We start from the raw sequence: 24,672 nt of genomic DNA, 5'->3' as shown, positions 1-24,672 counted from the left end.
CAGCAGGTTCACACTGAGCACATGTGCCAGAAGTGACAGTCTGGAGAAGCCAAGGAGAGTGATCTGCTGCCTGCAACATCCTTCAGCATAACCGGTTTGGCAGTGGGTCAGTAATGGTGTGGGGTGGCATTTCTTTGTAGGGCCGCACAGTCCTCCATGTGCTCATAGAGGTAGCCTGACTGCCATTAGGTACCGAGATGAGATCCTCAGACACCTTGTGAGACCATATGCTGGTGCGGTTGGCCCTGGGTTCCTCCTAATGCAGGACAATGCCAGACCTCATGTGGCTGGAGTGTATCAGCAGTTCCTGCAAGATGAAGGCATTGAAGCTATGGACTGGCCCGTCCGTTCCCCAGACCTGAATCCGATTGAGCACATCTGGGACATCATGTCTCGCTCCATCCACAAACGACACATTGCACCACAGACTGTCCAGGAGTTAGTGGATACTTTAGTCCAGGTCTGGGAGGAGATCCCACAGGAGACCATCCACAACCTCATCAGGAGCATGCCCAGGCATTGTAGGGAGGTCATACATAATACTGAGCGTCATTTTGACTTGTTTTAAGGACATTACATCAAAGTTGGATCCGCCTGTAGTGTGTTTTTCTACTTTAATTTTGGGGGTGACTCCAAATCCAGGCCTCCATTGGTTAATAAATTTGATTTCCATTGATGATTTTTGTGTGATTTTGTTGTCAGCACATTCAACTTTGTACAGAACAAAGTATTCAATGAGAATATTTCATTCATTCAGATCTAGGATGTGTTATTTGAGTGTTCCCTTTATTTTTTTGAGCAATGTATATGGTGGCGAGCATTTTTATTGGTATATGGCTGCCATCCTGATCCCCCAACCGGTTATGTGCTTAGCCCAACCGGTTATGTGCTGACCCCATCCTGCTCCCCCTTCCTGTTAAGTGCTGCCCCCATCCTGGGATCTGCTAACCATACCCTGCTCCCCCATCCTATTTGCTGCCCCCATCTTGTTCCCCCATCTTGTTATGGGCTGTCCCTATCCTGTTATGTGCTGCTCCCATCCTACGCCTCCATCCTGTTATGTGCTGCCGAAGTCCTGTTATGTTCACCCCCCATCCTGTTATGTGCTGCCCCCATCCTGTTATCTGCTAACCCCATCTTACTCCCCCATCCTGGTATCTGCTAACCCCATCTTACTCCCCCATCCTGGTATCTGCTAACCCCATCTTAATCCCCCATCCTGGTATGTGCTGCCCCCATCCTGGTATGTGCTGCCCCCATCCTGCACTCCCAACCTGCGCCCCAACCTTGGTATGTGCTGCCTCTAACCTGCACCATCATCCTGTTGTGTGTTGCCCTCATCCCGCTCCCCCATCCTGGTATGTGCTGCCCCCATCAAATAAATAAAAAAAACACTCCTATTCACCTTTCCATCGCTCCCTTGCAGCGCGTTGCCTGTGTTATTTTACTAAAATGAAGCCAGAATCAGCGCCTGCAGAGTGAAGACACATTTGCAGAGTATATTCAACAAAATGGAGCCGGAGCACGAGGGTGTATGTACCACGCTGTCTGGCGCCATTTTGCTTTAGACACATTGCGCATGTGTCGATTCTGATGCCGCACTCCGGCCCGAACAGAGGCGCCGCGGCAACACTTCTCCGGGGCAGGTATGTTCTTATGGCGCCAGAGATCGCGGTATGCGTTCAGTACCACGACCTCCGGCGCCATACTCCTCTTACCTGTCACAGGTAATGGCTGGATGTGTTCTTCTGTCTGGAGCCAGACTGCGCAGGCACATCGCGCTTGCGCTGTCTATAGCGGCTTCGGACAGATGGACATATCCCTTGTTATATTATAGATAGAGATTGTATATATATGTATATGTGTACATATACATACAGGGTGGTCCAAAAGTAGGTGGACAGAAAGTGTAATAAGGTTATGAAGGGGGAGATTTATCAAACAAAATCCAGTAATTTTAGATAACATTATGTGGAGTGATGAAGCTTCTTTCAAATTATCCGGCCATATTAACAGACATAATTGTATTTACTGGTATAATGAGAACAAGCATTTAACATTAGAGCAACAACTAAATGAGCCTGGTGTCAATGTTTGGGGTGGTATTTCAAGTTTTGGTGTTTTAAGACCAATATTTTTTGATGAAACAGTCACAGGAGATAAGAATCTCGAAATTCTAATGAATCAAGTTGTTTCCCAGTTACAGCAACAGCCTAATTCAAATGACCTTTATTTCCAACAAGATGCGGCCCCTCCACATTATTCAAGAGCAGTCCGCGAGTATCTTGATGAAACATTTCCTAATAAATGGATTGGCCGAAGAGGCCCACTTGATTGGCCGGCACGTTCACCAGACTTGACCCCATAGGATTTTTTCTTTTGGGGAATACTCCAGGACAAATTTATAGTCGAAAACCAAAAAGTGTCAGTGATTTGAAAAAGTACATAAGAGATGCATTTCAAGAAATGAATACCCAAAGAGACTTGTGCAAAAAAGTTTGTTGAAGCGTAAGAGGCGACTTCAAAGCTGTGCAAATTGTAATGGAAAACAGTTGGAGCACCTGCGTTGATAACATTTAAGGGCTTTTATATTATTGTTCAGAATAAAACGTAATTGTCAATATTATGCTTTTATGCTTGTGTTAGTAAATATAATTTTATATATAAATCAAAGTAAATATTTTCTGTCCACCTACTTTTGAGATTATATATATAGATAGATAGATAGATAGATAGATAGATAGATAGATATACACACACACATACACACAGTACAGACCAAAAGTTTGGACACACCTTCTCATTTAAAGATTTTTCTGTATTTTCATGACTATGAAAATTGCACATTCACACTGAAGGCATCAAAACTATGAATTAACACATGTGGAATTATATACTTAACAAAAAAGTGTGAAACAACTGAAAATATGTCTCATATTCTAGGTTCTTCAAAGTAGCCACCTTTTGCTTTGTTGACTGCTTTGCACACTCTTGGCATTCTCTTGATCAGCTTCAAGGTGTGCCCTGTCAGGTTTAATAAGTGGGATTTCTTGCCTTATAAATGGGGTTGGGACCATCAGTTGTGTTGTGCAGAAGTCAGGTGGATACACAGCTGATAGTCCTACTGAATAGACTGTTAGAATTTGTATTATGGCAAGAAAAAAGCAGCTAAGTAAAGAAAAACGAGTGGCCATCATTACTTTAAGAAATGAAGGTTAGTCAGTCCGAAAAATTGGTCAAACTTTGAAAGTGTCCCCAAGTGCAGTTGCAAAAACCATCAAGCGCTACAAAGAAACTGGCTCACATGAGGACCACCCCAGGAAAGGAAGACCAAGAGTCACCTCTGCTTCTGAGGATAAGTTTATCCGAGTCACCAGCCTCAGAAATCGCAGGTTAACAGCAGCTCAAATTAGAGACCAGGTCAATGCCACACAGAGTTCTAGCAGCAGACACATCTCTACAACAACTGTTAAGAGGAGACTTTGTGCAGCAGGCCTTCATGGTAAAATAGCTGCCAGGAAACCACTGCTAAGGACAGGCAACAAGCAGAAGAGACTTGTTTGGGCTAAAGAACACAAGGAATGAACATTAGACCAGTGGAAATCTGTGCTTTGGTCTGATGAGTCCAAATTTGAGATCTTTGGTTCCAACCACCGTGTCTTTGTGTGACGCAGAAAAGGTGAACGGATGGACTATACATGCCTGGTTCCCACTGTGAAGCACGAAGGAGGAGGTGTGATGGTGTGGGGGTGCTTTGCTGGTGACACTGTGGGGGATTTATTCAAAATTGAAGGCATACTGAATCAGCATGGCTACCACAGCATCTTGCAGCGGCATGCTATTAGATCCGGTTTGCGTTTAGTTGGACCATCATTTATTTTTCAACAGGACAATGACCCCAAACACACCTCCAGGCTGTGTAAGGGCTATTTGACCGAGTAGGAGAGTGATGGGGTGCTACGCCAGATGACCTGGCCTCCAAAATCACCAGACCTGAACCCAATTGAGATGGTTTGGGGTGAGCTGGACCGCAGAGTGAAGGCAAAAGGGCCAACAAGTGCTAAGCATCTCTGGGAACTCCTTCAAGATTGTTGGAAGACCATTTCCAGTGACTAGGTCTTGAAGCTCATCAAGAGAATGCCAAGAGTGTGCAAAGCAGTCATCAAAGCAAAAGGTGGCTACTTTGAAGAACCTAGAATATAAGACATATTTTCAGTTGTTTCACACTTTTTTGTTAAGTATATAATTCCACATGTGTTAATTCATAGTTTTGATGCCTTCAGTGTGAATGTACAATTTACATAGTCATGAAAATACAGAAAAATCTTTAAATGAGAAGGTGTGTCCAAACTTTTGGTCTGTACTGTAATATATATATATATATATATATATATATATATATATATATATATATATATATATATATATATATATATATATATATATATATATATATATATATATATATATATATATATATACAGTCATGGCCAAAAGTATTGAGAATGAGACAAATAGTAATTTTTCCAAAGTTTACTGCTTCATTTTTTGTAATGGCAACTTGCATATACTTCTGAATGTCAAAGAGTGATCAGCTTAACAGCAATTACTGTACTTGCAAAGTCAATATTTGCCCAGAAAATGAACTTTAACCCCCAAAACACATTTCAACATCATTGCAGTCCTGCCTTAAAAGGAGCAGCTAACATCGTTTTAGTGATTGATCGCCAGCCCTGTCCTCATCAACACCCACACCTGTGTTAATGGATCAATCAGTCATGATTAAGTAAGAATGACATCACTGGACACTTTAAAAGGAGGCTGGTTCTTGGTATCATTGTTTCTCTTCAGTTAACCATGGTTATCTCTAAAGAAACACGTGCAGTCATCATTGCACTGCACAAAAATGGCCTAACAGGGAAGAGTATCGCAGCTATAAAGATTGCACCTCAGTCAACAATCTATCGCATCATCAAGAACTTCAAGGAGAGAGCTTCCATTGTTGTCAAAAAGGCTCCAGGGCGCCCAAGAAAGACCAGCAAGCGCCAGGACCGTATCTTAAAACTGTTTCAGCTGCGGGATCGGACTACCAGCAGTGCCGAGCTTGCTCAGGAATGGCAGCAGGCTGGTGTGAGTGCTTCTGCACGCACTGTGAGGCGGAGACTCTTTGAGCAAGGGCTGGTTTCAAGGAGGGCAGCAAAGAAGCCACTTCTCTCCAGAAAAAACATCAGGGACCGACTGATATTCTGCAAAAGGTACAGGGAGTGGACTGCTGAGGACTGAGGCAAAGTCATTTTCTCTGATGAATCCCCTTTTCGATTGTTTGGGACATCTGGAAAACAGCTTATTCGGAGAAGAAGAGGTGAGCGCTACCACCAGTCTTGTCTCATGCCAACTGTAAAGCATCCTGAAACCATTCATGTGTGGGGTTGCTTCTCAGCCAAGGGAATCGGCTCACTCACAGTCTTGCCTAAAAACACAGCCATGAATAAAGAATGGTACCAGAATGTCCTCCAAGAGCAACTTCTCCCAACCGTCCAAGAGCAGTTTGGCGCCCAACAATGCCTTTTCCAGCATGATGGAGCACCTTGCCATAAAGCAAAGGTGATAACTAAATGGCTCATGGAACAAAACATAGAGATTTTGGGTCCATGGCCTGGAAACTCCCCAGATCTTAATCCCATTGAGAACTTGTGGTCAATCATCAAGAGACGGGTGGACAAACAAAAACCAACAAATTCTGGCAAAATGCAAGCATTGATTATGCAAGAATGGACTGCTATCAGTCAGGATTTGGTCCAAAAGTTGATTGAGAGCATGCCAGGGAGAATTACAGAGGTCTTGGAGAAGAAGGGGCAACACTGCAAATATTGACTTGCTGCATTAACTCATTCTAACTGTCAATATAACCTATTGGTACTCATAATATGATTGCAATTATATTTCTGTATGTGATATAAACATCAGACAAACACTAATAAAAACCAGAGGCCAGCAGATCATGTGAAAATATAATTTTGGTGTCATTCTCAATACTTTTGGCCATGACTGTATATATACACACACACACACAAATACACATACATACATACATACATACATACACTGCTCAAAAAAATAAAGGGAACACTTAAACAACAGAATATAACTCCAAGTAAATCAAACTTCTGTGAAATCAAACTATCCACTTAGGAATCAACACTGATTGACAATCAATTTCACATGCTGTTGTGCAAACGGAATAGACAATAGATGGAAATTATTGGCAATTATCAAGACACCCTCAATAAAGGAGTGGTTCTGCAGGTTTGGACCACAGACCACATCTCAGTACCAATGCTTTCTGGCTGATGTTTTGGTCACTTTTGAAAGTTGGTTGTGCTTTCACACTCGTGGTAGCATATGACGGACTCTACAACCCACAGAAGTCGCTCAGGTAGTGCAGCTCATCCAGGATGGCACATCAATGCAAGCTGTGGCAAGAAGATTTGCTGTGTCTGTCAGCGTAGTGTCCAGAGGCTGGAGGCACTTCCAGGAGACAGGCCAGTACACCAGGAGATGTGGAGGGGGCCATAGGAGGGCAACAACCCAGCAGCAGGACCGCTACCTCCGCCTTTGTGGAAGGAGGAACAGGAGGAGCACTGCCAGAGCCCTGCAAAATGACCTCCAGCAGGCCACAAATGTGCATGTGTTTGCACAAACGGTTAGAAACCGACTCCGTTAGGGTGGTATGAGGGCCCGACGTCCACAGATGGGGGTTGTGCTCACAGCCCAACACCATGCAGGATGCTTGGCATTTATCACAGAACACCAGGATTGGCAAAGTCGCCGCTGGCACCCTGTGCTCTTCACAGATGAAAGCAGGTTCACACTGAGCACATGTGCCAGACGTGACAGAGTCTGGAGACGCCGTGGAGAGCAATCTGCTGCCTGCAACATCCTTCAGCATGACCAGTTTGGCAGTGGGTCAGTAATGGTGTGGGGTGGCATTTCTTTGGAGGGCCGCAGAGCCCTCCATGTGCTCGCCAGAGGTAGCCTGACTGCCATTAGGTACCGAGATGAGATCCTCAGACCCCTTGTGAGACCTTATGCTGGTGCGGTTGGCTCTGGGTTCCTCCTAATGCAGGACAAGGCCAGACCTCATGTGGCTGGAGTGTGTCAGCAGTTCCTGCAAGATGAAGGCATTGAAGCTATGGACTGGCCCGTCCGTTCCCCAGACCGGAATCCGACTGAGCACATCAGGGACATCATGTCTCGCTCCATCCACCAACGTCACGTTGCACCACAGACTGTCCAGGAGTTGGCGGATGCTTTAGTCCAGGTCTGGGAGGAGATCCCACAGGAGACCATCCGCAACCTCATCAGGAGCATGCCCAGGCATTGTAGGGAGGTCATACAGGCACGTGGAGGCCACACACAATACTCAGCCTCATCAGGAGCATGCCCAGGCGTTGTAGGGAGGTCATACAGGCACGTGGAGGCCACACACAATACTCAGCCTCATCAGGAGCATGCCCAGGCGCTGTAGGGAGGTCATACAGGCACGTGGAGGCCACACACAATACTGAGCCTCATCAGGAGCATGCCCAGGCGTTGTAGGGAGGTCATACAGGCACGTGGAGGCCACACACAATACTCAGCCTCATCAGGAGCATGCCCAGGCATTGTAGGGAGGTCATACAGGCACGTGGAGGCCACACACAATACTGAGCCTCATCAGGAGCATGCCCAGGCGTTGTAGGGAGGTCATACAGGCACGTGGAGGCCACACACAATACTCAGCCTCATCAGGTGCATGCCCAGGCGTTGTAGGGAGGTCATACAGGCACGTGGAGGCCACACACAATACTCAGCCTCATCAGGAGCATGCCCAGGCGTTGTAGGGAGGTCATACAGGTACGTGGACGCCACACACAATACTCAGCCTCATCAGGAGCATGCCCAGGCGTTGTAGGGAGGTCATACAGGCACATGGACGCCACACACAATACTCAGCCTCATTTTGACTTGTTTTAAGGACATTACATCAAAGTTGGATCAGCCTGTAGTGTGTTCTTCCACTTTAACTTTGGGGATGACTCCAAATCCAGGCCTCCATTGGTTAATAAATGTGATTTCCATTGATGATTTTTGTGTGATTTTGTTGTCAGCACATTCATCTTTGTACAGAACAAAGTATTCAATGAGAATATTTCATTCATTCAGATCGAGGATGTGTTATTTCAGTGTTCCCTTTATTTTTTTGAGCAGTGTGTATAATATATATATTATATTAGACTTTTTGAATCATCTGTACCCTTGGCAGATCCAGAGCATCGATCAAGCTGGAAGCCTGTTTACACTGGCCAATTAACAGGAAACATAGGGAGTCCTATAAGGTATATCCTAGAGGGGAACACTTTTCATATGCTCATGGGAACAAAGGGCTGAAGCTACCATCTAGATCAGTGTTTCTCAACTCCTGTCCTCAAGATGCACCAACAGATCATGTTTTCAGGATTTCCAGTCACATTGCCCGAGTGATGGAATTATCACCTGGGCAATAAATACTAAGGAAATCCTGAAAACATGACCTGTGGGTGGGTCTTGAGGACAGGAGTTGAGAAACACTGATCTAGATAAAAGCAAGATAAAACATTCATTTTCACAATAAAAACTACAGAAGGTACCAGAGATATCCACCCCTTTAATAGCTGAGAAATCCCATGAATTCTATTCTGAATTATATGAACTACCGACGAGACAAAAGAATCTCCACTAAAGTCTACAATGGATTGAGTTATTTAGTTATCTTACAACTCCAGTCTATTCCTGTCAGAGATTGAAAAAGGTTCTTTCAATTTCATACTACAAATAATTTACCTCAACTTATCCCACACTGTTAGGGCTCATTAAGATGTCCGATTTTCGCGTACGAGAGCAATCTGTAGTTTTCACGGATATTATTATTAGTATTATTATTTATACTAGCTATTGAATCTGTTCAATGCACGGGTGGTGAGCATTTTTATTGGTATATGCGCCCGCATCCTGTTACGTGGTGCAGCCCCCATCCTGTTACGTGGTGAAGCCCCCATCCTGGCATGTCGAGCTTTTGCAGTCTATAGAGGCTTCGGACAGAACGACACATCCCTGGTTATATTATAAATGTCCCCCAATTCTGTTAATATCCCCCATACTGGTATACATGCCCGCCCCCTTCTTATTATACGCGGCCCCCATCCCATCCCGGTATGCATGGCACCACTCGTCCCTATTGTGGTATGCATGGCACCACTCATCCCTATCGTGGTATGCATGGCACCAATCGTGGTATGCATGGCACCACTCGTCCCTATCCTGGTATGCATGGCCCCCCTCAAACCCCTATCCTGGTATGCATGGCCCCCCTCAAACCCCTATCCTGGTATGCATGGCCCCCCTCAAACCCCTATCCTGGTATGCATGGCCCCCCTCATCCCCAATCTTGGTACGTATGGCCCCCCTCATCCCTATCCTGGTATGTATGGCCCCTCATCCGTATCCTGGTAAGCATGGTACTCCTCATCCCCCAATCCTGGTATGCATGGCCCTTCATCCCCATCACGCTGCACACACACAAAAAAACAAAACACTTTTACTCACCTTCCCTTGTGCCCCAGCGCTGCGTCCCGTTCTGCTGGAGGCCGGGGGAGGAGTGTGGCGCTGGAGTACGAGGGATTACATACAAAATACAGATATCACTGATATAACTAACAATGATAGACTGGTACAGAGGGAAGATGATCCTACCCTTGAGGGCTTACATTCCACAGGATGATGGGGAAGGAGACAGTAGGTTGGGGGGAAGTTGCAGTAGCTTCGATGGTGTTGAGGTGGCAGCGTGATCATTGCAGGTTGTAAGCTTTCTTGAAGAGATGTGTTTTCAGGTTCTGTCTGAAGGATCCAAATGTGGTGGATAAATCAGACTAGTTGAGGCACAAAATTCCAAAGGATGGGGGATATTCGGGAGAAGTCTTGGAGGCAGGTTGGGTGAGAAAAGAATAACTGTGGAGGAGAAGGAGGTTTTGGAAGGAAAGGAGATTGCGTGAGGGAAGATATCAGGAGTAGTGATGATCGAGCATGCTCGTTGCTCGAGATTTACGAGCATGCTCGGACGAGCACCTCTTATCTTCAGAGTGCTCGGAGGTTAAGTTTTCGTCGCTCAGTGAATATGATTTGCGACTGTTTGACAGCTTTAATACATGTGAGGAATGCCTGTTTTTCCAGCATTCGTCACATGTATTAAAGCTGTCAAACAGTTGCAAATCATGTTCACAGAGTGACGAAAACTTAACCTCAGAGCACACTGAAGATAATAGGTGCTCGCTCGAGCATGCTCTTAAATCTCAAGCAACGAGCATGCTCGATCATCACTAATCAGGAGATTAGTTCGGAGATGTAAGGAGGAGGCAGGTTAAGGACGGTTTTGTATGTCAGTGTTAGTAGTTTGAATCCTGGGGAATTGGGAGCCAATGAAGGAATTTGCAAAGGAGAGAAGCGGAGGAGTAGAGAGGACAGAGATGGACTAGTCAGGCAGCAGTGTTAAGGACGGACTGGAGAGGTGCAAGAGTGTTAACAGGTAGGCCACAGAGGAGGATGTTGCAGTAGTAGAGGCGGGAGATGATAAGGACATGCACAAGCATTTTAGTTGTTTGAAGGTCGACGGATTCTGGAAATATTTTTGAGCTGGAGGCAACAGGAGGTGGCAAGAGCGTGAATGTGCAGTTTGAAAGACAGGGCAAAGTCAAGGGTTACTCCAATGCAGCGGATTTCCAGCACAGGGTAAAGTGTGATGTCATTTATTGTTATAGATAGATCAGGTGGGGAAGATATATGAGATGGAGTTCAGATTTGTCCACATTGAGCTTGAGGAAGCGAGAGGAGAAGAAAGAAGATATGGCTGATAGACACTCCGGGATTCTGGACAGCAGAGAGGTGACGTCTGGGCCAGAGAAATAGATCTGAGTGTCATCAGCGTATAGGTGGCACTGGAAGCCATGGACGTTATGAGTTGTCCCAGGCCAAGGGTATAGATGGAGAAGAGTAGGGGTCCTAGGACAGAGCCTTGAGGGACTCCAACAGAGAGAGAACGGGATGAGGAGATAGTGTGGGAAACGCTAAATGTGCGATTGGAAAGGTATGAGGAGATCCAGGATAGGGCAAGGTCTTTAACGTCAAAAGGAAGAGAGGTTCTGTAGTAGGAGGGAGTGTTCAACTATGTCAAAGGCAGAGGACAGATCTAGAAGGAGGAGTATAGAGAATTGTCTGTTAGCTGTGGTGTTAAGTATGTCGTCAGTAATGTTGGTCTGGGCAGTTTCAGTGGAATGGTGGGGGCGAAAGCGAGGATATTGGGGGTGGAGGCAGTGGTGTAGTCAAGTGAAGATTTGGATGCCAGTGGTAGGATAGAGTCAGAGTGTGTGTGAGTGTCTAGATGTGCGAGGTTTCTGTGGGTGTGCGCTGGTTGCTGGACATGGGTGACAGGTGAGGAGGACAGGGATGAGTAACAGAGTAGATGGTGGTCAGATAGGGAGCAGCGGCGGGTGAAGAGAAGGTCTAATGTATGTCCGTCTGTGTTAGTGGCTGAGGAAGAACACTGAGTAAGTCCAAAAGATTAAGTTAGCGACAGGACTTTGGAGGCTGCTGACTGGTGGGTGTCAGTGGGTATGTTGGAGTCACCCATGATGGTGGTGAGAATGTCAGCAGAGAGAAAGTGAAGAAGCCAGGTGGAGAATTGGTCAATAAAGGATAGCACTCATTCATACCTGTGATAGTCTATGGGGCCATTCACAGGTCTGTGATTTTTCACAATCCGAGCCGTCCTCGGTAAATTGAAGACATGTCCAATTTTGATCCGATGCTTGGATCAAAAATTACAGCTCAAATCAGAAGCGGGTGTATGGCGTGGGCTCACCCACCATACTCAGCAGGTGATGACTGTGTGTTACAGCCAGGACCTGCCTCTAGCAATCGCTGTTGTGGCATAGCTGTATAAAGCACAAGTGATCAGACAATCGCAGCTTCAAGTCCCTTAAGGGGACTATTAAGAACAGTGAAAAGTAAAAAAGAAGGTTTTGAAAAATACGGAATAAAGAAATCAAAACAAAAGTGCAAATCACATCCCTCCCCTTCCCCATTAAGAATTAAAAAAAACACATATTTGGTATTGACAAGTTCAGAAAAGTCCGATCTATCGGAAAAGCAAGAACACCAAAATTACGGGGGATTTTTTGTGGTCGCTGCAATACCAGTGATAATATCTATCCCAAAAATGGCATAAAAAAAAATATGTTGCCTTGACCCACAAAAGAATAAGCCATCACACAACTCCATCAACTGAAAAATGAAAACATTATGGGTCTCGAAAAATGGCGACAACCCCCAAATTCTTTTTTTTGCTAACTTCTGAATTTAATTTTTCACCACTAAAATAATGGAAAAAAAAAAGTGGACCTGTTTGATATTGCCGTAATCCTACTGATGAGCAGAATGATACTGTGAGTCATTCTTACCACAAAATGTACACCGTAAAAGCAATTCCTAAAAAAACAATGCCAGAATTGCAGGGGTTTTTTTTTGTTTTTTTTTTTCACAATTTCTCCCCACTTGGAATTTTTCCCCTGTTTTCCAGTACACTATGTGGTAAAACGAATGGTGTTATCCAAATGTACAACTCGCCCTGCAAAAACCAAGCCCTCATATGTCTATGTGGACAGAAAAATAAAGTTGCGGCTTTGAAAAGAGGAGGAGAAAATGGAAATGCAAATAACGGAAATTGGCCCTGTCATGAAGGGGCTAATGTTTGTTAGCAAAAGGGAGTGACTTGTAATACTGCATTACAACCACTTGAGGCCTATATCACAATTCTCCCTAAAGAAGCCATTCATCTCATTACTCGAGCCTGAAATGGCCTAAATTGTGAGCACATGAGTTTACTCAAGAAAAGTCTAATCCTAGGAAAGTAACAAGTGGTTTTCGCTCCTGATAGGGTAAAAAAGTCTTGAATGGGATGTCCAGGCTGGAATGAAAAGTTTCCCAACACTACCGCTATAGACTACCAAACTGTGACAGTGTGTGATGCGCACACCACTACAATTCCTCTGAATTCCCAGTGCAAATAGACAGTCTTGCAACTACATAAGCGATTTGCATACTTACAAATTAAGAGAAGGCAGATAAGTTAAGTCAGCACATTACAGCAAATAGCATATATTTGGTTGCTTGCCCACTTACTTGCATGGGGAATACAGGAGAATCATGACAGTGTGCCATATGGCCTGGAGTTGCAGTGTTGAAAAACAGCTTCTGGGACACATCACACCGCATGTCCAAGGCGTCAAACAATGTCTATATAAATCAGGGTGGGGTACCTTTTTTTTTTTTGCCAAGGGTCATTTGGATATTTAAACCTTTCATTGGGGGCCGTACAAAATCATTTAATTAACTCACTCTAATGTGATGGTTGGAGCTGCTTCTCTTTGGCCTAAGCTGCCACAGCTGCTTGAGAGCATACATTATAAAGGAGCAGTGCAGGGTGGATAGAAACATACAGCCAATTCATCCCATAGTGTAGTGCAGTACTGTGCAACTTACATGGGTGCATTAAATGCGCTGATGCAGAAAAGGGTCAAATTCCTCCATTTAAACGCCTACTCCCCCTCTTATAAGTTAAAAAGAAAGCTAGAGAAAACAATGTGTTTCTCCACTTTGAGAGGGAGATAATGCTGGCAGAGAGTGAGGAGACTGAGGGTGACCTTATTGATAGGGGCTACAAAGAAGTTGAGCTAAGCTGTTCCATTCCCCCCTTCCCCAGAGGTAGGGCAGGCAATAGTGAGGTTACACACTGTCCTTCCCTCTACAGTGGAGTAATGGGGATATGATTCAGCCCTTTTTCCCCAAAGAACCTTGTATTTAAGCCAAATGTTTATTTATTTATTTTTTATTGTAAATATCACGGCGCCATATATAAATTACCTGGACCTAACCAAGAAGCATGCGTGAGGAACTGTCTAACCCATGCTGCCAAAATCATGGTCAAAGAGGCGTGACTGATGGCTCACAAGGCCATGCCATGATATTGGCATGTAGGGCTAGACTGCTCCTCACTTCTTGGACTAGTCTAATTATGATATTTTGTGCCACAACATTAAATAGCAAATTTGACGAAAAGGTAGAGAACTTTAGATAAATACTGGGTGTGAGAGTAAAAAAGCGTAATAAGACAAATCCAGTGCAGTTATTACCTTAAAGGGGTTGTTCACCGCACTATTTGTCCAACATAACGGATACATAGGGGTATATAGGTATATAACATGAATTTTATAATCTCATTCAGGTTGTAGGTCGCCTGCCAGACTTCTGAAAATTGTTTTAGTGCCAGATATTACATATCCCTGCACCCCCTGCAGCAGAAGGGCTATTTGTGTATAAGCACTTTCTCTTGATAAAACCTCTGTCATTACTAAAAGCGGTGGCCAATTAAAGACCAAAAAAATTCTCCATTTCAAAATGACAATGCAGTAGTGGTAAATGACAGTATAAACCTAGGATCTGCCGCAAACCTCAATAATTGTCAGAATGAATGAGCATCACCACTAGAAAACTGCTGCAGATCCTCCCACGCAGTACTTCCCTGCAAATAATGCTAGAGATGGTGCAGGTGACTACAACACAGCCCAATAAAATGAATGCGATCTTCAGATTTTGGACTCGCATCACTCAAAATGTTATTACACATTTTGGGAATGGGAAATGGAAATATTCCTAAATCAGCTGGAACCTAAATTGTTCCCCCTATAAACATAAAACAGCCCACAAAATATTTACAGTACCTTGGCATCCCAGTTCTTATTCAAATAATATATGCAGGTAACACATCTTCCATCAGCATTTGGATTGTCAACATGTCGCACATAGCCTGTTCCTTTTCCAGGGTAGCAAGCAACCATTGCCTGTTGAAGAAAAATAAATAAACATTTTAGACTTGCTCCATTTAACATAACAGGCATAACATATAAATTCAACTGAAAAGTTACTTTACAAAGTAATAATAATTGTTATGTTCTTCTCATTTTCTTGTTTACGTTAGGTTTAGAAAGTCAGAAGATAACATTTTTAGTATTGTATTAAAAGAAAACCAGAGTAACAAACGTTCATATATTGCTCCACCACCCTTATAAATAACAACTAAACTTCAACTTATGCTTCCAAAAACTGCACATTGATCTGCCATTTTACCTTAGATGGGTATTCCCCCAAATTAAAGTTATCCCTTATCCACAGGATATATAAAAGGATAAGGCATGTCTAAAAACAGTGCTCTGCAGAGTACAGTCTTGAATGAAGCAGAAGAGTTCATGCTCGACGTCCTCTCCAATTATTTCATATGAGACTAACAGAAATAGTCAAGTGCTGTACATGGCTTTCTATGACAGAAAATAAATGAATATAATATCAAGAATGTGCCCTCCACTCCATTTAAGATAAGGTCCTGTTCTTGGGACAGCTGTTGGTCCCAAGGGTTGGATAGTGGAACAGTTTGACAGTTTAAATACCCATTTAAGGCTATGTTCACACATCATGTTTTTTTCAGTGTTTTTTTAAGTTGTTTTTGTTATACAAATTTTCAGCTGCCTTTTGCAGTACCAGCAAAGTCTATGAGAAACCAGAATGCTCTGTTCACACATCATGTTTTTTGTTTTTTTTTTAAATAGAGCATGTCACTTCTTTCAGGGTTATTTCAGTTTTTTTCACCCATTGGAAATAATGGGAAGTGAAAAAACGCTGAAATAAACAAGATGTGTGAACATAGCTGTCAGGTTTTGCTGCGTTTTTAGTGAAAATAAGCAACTACAGCAATATGTGAAACGCATTTATTTTTGTGATTTTACCATCTAGTCTTGGTCACAGATGGTAGTTTGTGAAATTGAACAAGGCATTGAGCACCTCAATGGCAGACACCATAGTGTGCAAGTAAATAGTGTCATACAAACTCAATGCACTGTCAAACTATTCCTGAACAATTCACCCCCCCCCACTGTACATTTGAAATTATGGTTAATATGGTTTCACATGTCTTAAATGGATGACCTGTGTTAATGCTTGTATGGTGGAAGCAAAGCTGAACTTAAATCATGTTTTTTTCAGCGTTTTTTGTGCCTAAACCAGAATGGGATTTTTTTTTCCACTGAACTTTATGTGCATGCATAACAGAGACAAAAGGACAGTGAGAAAAACGCACCAAAAAAAAAAAAAAAAAACAGCAACAAAAATCCTGAACAACCTCCTGGCAAGAGATCAGGTTTTGCTGCAGAAAATGAACGTTGAAAAAACCAAGATGTGTGAACATAGCCGAAAGGGGTTCTCTAACATTAAAGTTTTTAAAAGCGTCTGTAAATGTAAAAACAAACAAACTACACAATACGCACCCAGTTTCTCCAGCAGCGATGCAGCACTGACCCTCCTGGTCTATGTCCGATGCTGCCGCGATCCAACACTGATGACCTAGCCTACAGATAGGTCATCAATAACATAGCAGTAAAACAGCCCTTTAAAAAGGGAATGTACCCCTCTTTTTTTTTTTTTTTATTAAAAGCATACAGCTCAAACATTTTCTGCTTTTTTTTTTGTAGATTTTTGTATTCTATTTTCTATACATACTACTCTATTAGATACTATGATGATGACGGCAGACATTCCTCATAACCTGCATTGAAGCTGTGTTTAAGAGAATGAGTTGTGATTTTTATATTACCGTATATACTAGACCAGAGTATAAGCCGAGGCACCTAATTTTACCACAAAAAAACTGGGAAAACTTATTGACTCGAGTATAAGCCTAGGGTGGGAAATGCAGCAGCTACTGGTAAATTTCCCCATCCTAGTATGCATTGCTCCCTCTTGCCCAATCCTGGTACGTGGGGCACCCCTGTTGCCCAATCCTGGTACGTGGGGCACCCCTGTTGCCCAATCCTGGTACGTGGGGCACCCCTGTTGCCCAATCCTGGTACGTGGGGCACCCCTGTTGCCCAATCCTGGTACGTGTGGCACCCCTGTTGCCCAATCCTAGTACGTGTGGCACCCCTGTTGCCCAATCCTAGTACGTGTGGCACCCCTGTTGCCCAATCCTAGTACGTGTGGCACCCCTGTTGCCCAATCCTAGTACGTGTGGCACCCCTGTTGCCCAATCCTAGTACGTGTGGCACCCCTGTTGCCCAATCCTAGTACGTGTGGCACCCCTGTTGCCCAATCCTAGTACGTGTGGCACCCCTGTTGCCCAATCCTAGTACGTGTGGCACCCCTGTTGCCCAATCCTAGTACGTGTGGCACCCCTGTTGCCCAATCCTAGTACGTGTGGCACCCCTGTTGCCCAATCCTAGTACGTGTGGCACCCCTGTTGCCCAATCCTAGTACGTGTGGCACCCCTGTTGCCCAATCCTAGTACGTGTGGCACCCCTGTTGCCCAATCCTAGTACGTGTGGCACCCCTGTTGCCCAATCCTAGTACGTGTGGCACCCCTGTTGCCCAATCCTAGTACGTGTGGCACCCCTGTTGCCCAATCCTAGTACGTGTGGCACCCCTGTTGCCCAATCCTAGTACGTGTGGCACCCCTGTTGCCCAATCCTAGTACGTGTGGCACCCCTGTTGCCCAATCCTAGTACGTGTGGCACCCCTGTTGCCCAATCCTAGTACGTGTGGCACCCCTGTTGCCCAATCCTAGTACGTGTGGCACCCCTGTTGCCCAATCCTAGTACGTGTGGCACCCCTGTTGCCCAATCCTAGTACGTGTGGCACCCCTGTTGCCCAATCCTAGTACGTGTGGCACCCCTGTTGCCCAATCCTAGTACGTGTGGCACCCCTGTTGCCCAATCCTAGTACGTGTGGCACCCCTGTTGCCCAATCCTAGTACGTGTGGCACCCCTGTTGCCCAATCCTAGTACGTGTGGCACCCCTGTTGCCCAATCCTAGTACGTGTGGCACCCCTGTTGCCCAATCCTAGTACGTGTGGCACCCCTGTTGCCCAATCCTAGTACGTGTGGCACCCCTGTTGCCCAATCCTAGTACGTGTGGCACCCCTGTTGCCCAATCCTAGTACGTGTGGCACCCCTGTTGCCCAATCCTAGTACGTGTGGCACCCCTGTTGCCCAATCCTAGTACGTGTGGCACCCCTGTTGCCCAATCCTAGTACGTGTGGCACCCCTGTTGCCCAATCCTAGTACGTGTGGCACCCCTGTTGCCCAATCCTAGTACGTGTGGCACCCCTGTTGCCCAATCCTAGTACGTGTGGCACCCCTGTTGCCCAATCCTAGTACGTGTGGCACCCCTGTTGCCCAATCCTAGTACGTGTGGCACCCCTGTTGCCCAATCCTAGTACGTGTGGCACCCCTGTTGCCCAATCCTAGTACGTGTGGCACCCCTGTTGCCCAATCCTAGTACGTGTGGCACCCCTGTTGCCCAATCCTAGTACGTGTGGCACCCCTGTTGCCCAATCCTAGTACGTGTGGCACCCCTGTTGCCCAATCCTAGTACGTGTGGCACCCCTGTTGCCCAATCCTAGTACGTGTGGCACCCCTGTTGCCCAATCCTAGTACGTGTGGCACCCCTGTTGCCCAATCCTAGTACGTGTGGCACCCCTGTTGCCCAATCCTAGTACGTGTGGCACCCCTGTTGCCCAATCCTAGTACGTGTGGCACCCCTGTTGCCCAATCCTAGTACGTGTGGCACCCCTGTTGCCCAATCCTAGTACGTGTGGCACCCCTGTTGCCCAATCCTAGTACGTGTGGCACCCCTGTTGCCCAATCCTAGTACGTGTGGCACCCCTGTTGCCCAATCCTAGTACGTGTGGCACCCCTGTTGCCCAATCCTAGTACGTGTGGCACCCCTGTTGCCCAATCCTAGTACGTGTGGCACCCCTGTTGCCCAATCCTAGTACGTGTGGCACCCCTGTTGCCCAATCCTAGTACGTGTGGCACCCCTGTTGCCCAATCCTAGTACGTGTGGCACCCCTGTTGCCCAATCCTAGTACGTGTGGCACCCCTGTTGCCCAATCCTAGTACGTGTGGCACCCCTGTTGCCCAATCCTAGTACGTGTGGCACCCCTGTTGCCCAATCCTAGTACGTGTGGCACCCCTGTTGCCCAATCCTAGTACGTGTGGCACCCCTGTTGCCCAATCCTAGTACGTGTGGCACCCCTGTTGCCCAATCCTAGTACGTGTGGCACCCCTGTTGCCCAATCCTAGTACGTGTGGCACCCCTGTTGCCCAATCCTAGTACGTGTGGCACCCCTGTTGCCCAATCCTAGTACGTGTGGCACCCCTGTTGCCCAATCCTAGTACGTGTGGCACCCCTGTTGCCCAATCCTAGTACGTGTGGCACCCCTGTTGCCCAATCCTAGTACGTGTGGCACCCCTGTTGCCCAATCCTAGTACGTGTGGCACCCCTGTTGCCCAATCCTAGTACGTGTGGCACCCCTGTTGCCCAATCCTAGTACGTGTGGCACCCCTGTTGCCCAATCCTAGTACGTGTGGCACCCCTGTTGCCCAATCCTAGTACGTGTGGCACCCCTGTTGCCCAATCCTAGTACGTGTGGCACCCCTGTTGCCCAATCCTAGTACGTGTGGCACCCCTGTTGCCCAATCCTAGTACGTGTGGCACCCCTGTTGCCCAATCCTAGTACGTGTGGCACCCCTGTTGCCCAATCCTAGTACGTGTGGCACCCCTGTTGCCCAATCCTAGTACGTGTGGCACCCCTGTTGCCCAATCCTAGTACGTGTGGCACCCCTGTTGCCCAATCCTAGTACGTGTGGCACCCCTGTTGCCCAATCCTAGTACGTGTGGCACCCCTGTTGCCCAATCCTAGTACGTGTGGCACCCCTGTTGCCCAATCCTAGTACGTGTGGCACCCCTGTTGCCCAATCCTAGTACGTGTGGCACCCCTGTTGCCCAATCCTAGTACGTGTGGCACCCCTGTTGCCCAATCCTAGTACGTGTGGCACCCCTGTTGCCCAATCCTAGTACGTGTGGCACCCCTGTTGCCCAATCCTAGTACGTGTGGCACCCCTGTTGCCCAATCCTAGTACGTGTGGCACCCCTGTTGCCCAATCCTAGTACGTGTGGCACCCCTGTTGCCCAATCCTAGTACGTGTGGCACCCCTGTTGCCCAATCCTAGTACGTGTGGCACCCCTGTTGCCCAATCCTAGTACGTGTGGCACCCCTGTTGCCCAATCCTAGTACGTGTGGCACCCCTGTTGCCCAATCCTAGTACGTGTGGCACCCCTGTTGCCCAATCCTAGTACGTGTGGCACCCCTGTTGCCCAATCCTAGTACGTGTGGCACCCCTGTTGCCCAATCCTAGTACGTGTGGCACCCCTGTTGCCCAATCCTAGTACGTGTGGCACCCCTGTTGCCCAATCCTAGTACGTGTGGCACCCCTGTTGCCCAATCCTAGTACGTGTGGCACCCCTGTTGCCCAATCCTAGTACGTGTGGCACCCCTGTTGCCCAATCCTAGTACGTGTGGCACCCCTGTTGCCCAATCCTAGTACGTGTGGCACCCCTGTTGCCCAATCCTAGTACGTGTGGCACCCCTGTTGCCCAATCCTAGTACGTGTGGCACCCCTGTTGCCCAATCCTAGTACGTGTGGCACCCCTGTTGCCCAATCCTAGTACGTGTGGCACCCCTGTTGCCCAATCCTAGTACGTGTGGCACCCCTGTTGCCCAATCCTAGTACGTGTGGCACCCCTGTTGCCCAATCCTAGTACGTGTGGCACCCCTGTTGCCCAATCCTAGTACGTGTGGCACCCCTGTTGCCCAATCCTAGTACGTGTGGCACCCCTGTTGCCCAATCCTAGTACGTGTGGCACCCCTGTTGCCCAATCCTAGTACGTGTGGCACCCCTGTTGCCCAATCCTAGTACGTGTGGCACCCCTGTTGCCCAATCCTAGTACGTGTGGCACCCCTGTTGCCCAATCCTAGTACGTGTGGCACCCCTGTTGCCCAATCCTAGTACGTGTGGCACCCCTGTTGCCCAATCCTAGTACGTGTGGCACCCCTGTTGCCCAATCCTAGTACGTGTGGCACCCCTGTTGCCCAATCCTAGTACGTGTGGCACCCCTGTTGCCCAATCCTAGTACGTGTGGCACCCCTGTTGCCCAATCCTAGTACGTGTGGCACCCCTGTTGCCCAATCCTAGTACGTGTGGCACCCCTGTTGCCCAATCCTAGTACGTATGGCACCCTTGTTGCCCAATCCTAGTACGTATGGCACCCCTGTTGCCCAATCCTAGTACGTATGGCACCCCTGTTGCCCAATCCTAGTACGTATGGCACCCCTGTTGCCCAATCCTGGTACGTATGGCACCCCTCTTCCCCAATCCTGGTACGTATGGCACCCCTCTTCCCCAATCCTGGTATGTATGGCACCCCTCTTCCCCAATCCTGGTATGCATGACCCCCTCATCCCCAATCCTGGTATGCATGACCCCCTCATCCCCAATCCTGGTATGCATGACCCCCTCATCCCCAATCCTGGTATGCATGGCCCCCTCATCCCCCAATCCTGGTATGCATGGCCCCCTCATCCCCCAATCCTGGTATGCATGGCCCCCTCATCCCCCAATCCTGGTATGCATGGCCCCCTCATCCCCCAATCCAGGTATGCATGGCTCCCTCATCCCCCAATCCAGGTATGCATGGCCCCCTCATCCCCCAATCCAGGTATGCATGGCCCCCTCATCCCCCAATCCAGGTATGCATGGCACCCCTAATCCCCAATCCTGGTATGTATGGCACCCCTAATCCCCAATCCTGGTATGTATGGCACCCCTAATCCCCAATCCTAGTATGTATGGCACTCTTAATCCCCAATCCTGGTATACATGGCCCCCCCATCCCCCAATCCTGGTATATATGGCACCCTTCATCCCCCCAATCCTGGTATGCATGGCCCCCTCATCCCCCCAATCCTAGTATGTATGGCCCCATAACTGCACACAAACAACACATACTCAGCCTCCCTTACCTCTGCTCCAGCACTGCGTGCTGTAAGCTGATGTCAGCATCTGAACAACGCATGGCTCTCAGACGCTGATGTGAGCTGCCAGCATATTCACGCCTCTCCATGCTAGGACTATGCGCGTGGAGAGGAGTGAATATGCATTCTCTTTAGTAGGCACTGTCAGCAGGAGCTGCGGCTCAACGCTCCTCTGTGTCCACTACTGAATAGAATGAATATTCATTCTTCTCCACGCCCATGGGAGTGGAGAAGAGGGAATATTCATTTCCCTTTAGCAGTGGGCACACATGGTAGCTGCAGCAGTGGCTACTGCATGTGCCCCGCTCCTCCGCAGCTACAACCCCTCCCCCCCACTATCCACCAAACGGAATTTCTATTTACTCGAGTATATACCCGAGTATAAGCTGAGAGGGGCTTTTTCAGCACAAAAAATGTGCTGAAAAACTCGTCTTATATTAGAGTATATACGGTAATAATAATTATATAATCAATTATTTTTAATGTAAAATGAAATGTCGTGTTTTAACATCTTTTTCTTAATTAATTTTTTTCAGTGCTCTGAACTACAATTTCTCCATCACATCTCACAGGGTTAAATGCGAGCAGCAGCGACAAGAGGTCGAGGATGTTGTGGTGAGCACAAAATCAGGGTGGCGAGTCGCTCTCAAAGCTTGAAGAAGTCTCAGCCATAGCACTCTGAGCGGTGAGACCAGGCCTGCAGAATTGACTTCTTTCAGTGGTGAGAACAGCTCGGTAGCCTGGGATTAGTAGCACAATACCAAGACTGACGACCTGTGCTCACCACTACTATTAGCGCTGCAGTGTTAGAGCACAGCAATGTAATCATCACGCTACTGAGCTGCGCTCCAACACTGACTGAGCTCTGCTTTGTTAGTGTAAAGATTATTATACACGAAGGTGTTATGCCGAAACACACATATATATATATATATATATATATATATATATATATATATATATATATATATATATATATATATATATATATATATATATATATATATATATATATATAAACCTGTATATTGTTTTTATTCCAGCTAAAGATCTGTAGTCTGGTATCTATAATTCTATATGGCACTTTGTTAATTGCACTATGACACTTTTGCTCAATCCAATTATGGGTTGGACCAGAGAATGATTTGTACTGTTTCATATGTGCTATGAGACATAATACCAATATACACTATATATACCTTTTGGTCAATTATGTGCCATGTTACTTGTACTCTCTGTTGAGATATATATATATATATATATATATATATATATATATATATATATATATATATATATATATATATATATATATATATATATATATATATACACACATACACACACACACACACATACAGTACAGGTCACTATATCATATACAAATAGATATACTGGTTTACCTCCATCCTGGATCGTTTAGTCTGAGTTATGAATTTACATGGCACTGTATTGATCCAGTAGGTATTACACTAAGGCACTTTTTCAGCTTATGGATATTACGACTGATTGATTAATTGTTTGTGCTTTTGTATTCATACTAGGAAATGGTACTTCATTGCTTCAGTATTTATTGCACTAAGGCACTTTTTCAGCTTACAGCTATTATAATTTGAATTAAATTAATTGTTGTACCGTTACATTTGTACTATGAAAGATGTGATTATTTTTTGCCCAGATGATTATGTACCATGCTGCCTACATTTTGTATTGATATATATGTCATGTTCGTAACATACAGGGATAACGTACTTCCCCCAATATACATCATTGTTGTGTGAGCGTCTCTCTATGCAGTGCCACCTAATGGCCTAACCAGGATTCATTAAAGGTTTTTAAATGAATATTGTCTACTCTTTGTTAGTGTAAGCTTCATTCACATGTCCCCACATTACAGACATCTGAAAGAGGCTTATACAGACATACCAGAACTGGATATCCAATCTCCATCTGGTGTAATGGTGCCCGCAGAGCCGTGTATTCAAGCCCAGCGTGTGGCGCCTGCAGAGCCCAGAGTGTGGTGTGCATAGTGCTGCATAGCCATCCCAACACGTGCCACACACTGCGTATCCAAGCCCAGCATGTGACACAACGAGCAGTACCAACAAACAGAATTGGCACTTTATCATTTTGCAGAAAATCAAGAACATCCTCCAGCGGTAACCAAAGATATAAAAAGTGAAATTTATTGATCAGCTTACCATGGTTAAGGCGTTAAGCTGAAACTAGTTGCTCTGTTTTTCCTATGTCTTTTGGATCTCATTTGGTGACCTGCTACTACAGTTTTTAATATGATCAATAAATTTCACTTTTTATATCTTTGGCTACCGCTGGAGGACTATCTTGTTTTCCTGCTATTTGTCTCCACGTCCGAGACTGGGACGGCTCCGTGTCCAGACTAACAGATTTAGACTGCTAATCAACGTTTGGTGAGCTGACCATTTCTTTACCCCGTTTTCCCCTCTGTTTTTGTATTTTTCCACATTTTGGTATCACTTTGCAGTCACCAACAATACGGCTCCGCACTGAGTTCCTAAACTTCATCCTCCCTTATCCTATTGTAAATGCCCAGGAGAGGAGAGCAGTGACACCACACCAGTGAGCAGACACCGCCCACATTTACA

At 46.0% G+C, this 24,672-nt stretch overlaps 1 protein-coding gene across 4 annotated transcripts in view; it reads right to left on the bottom strand.

Moving 5' to 3' along the window:
• EGLN1 (egl-9 family hypoxia inducible factor 1) overlaps positions 1–24,672 on the bottom strand; it is a 184,154-nt gene that overhangs the window by 65,645 nt on the left and 93,837 nt on the right. For all 4 annotated transcript variants that reach the window (XM_073671543.1, XM_073671542.1, XM_073671546.1 and 1 more), the window contains one exon: positions 14,850–14,969. In XM_073671543.1, coding sequence (XP_073527644.1) covers positions 14,850–14,969 — 120 coding nt within the window. Of the gene's footprint in view, positions 1–14,849; positions 14,970–24,672 lie in introns of those variants that run through there.

This window comes from Phyllobates terribilis, unplaced genomic scaffold, assembly GCF_046119375.1.
Source record: "Phyllobates terribilis strain yellow unplaced genomic scaffold, ASM4611937v1 Scaffold_3__8_contigs__length_932513732, whole genome shotgun sequence".
NCBI lineage: Eukaryota > Metazoa > Chordata > Amphibia > Anura > Dendrobatidae > Phyllobates > Phyllobates terribilis.
This window is presented reverse-complemented; position numbering and strand designations above follow the sequence as displayed.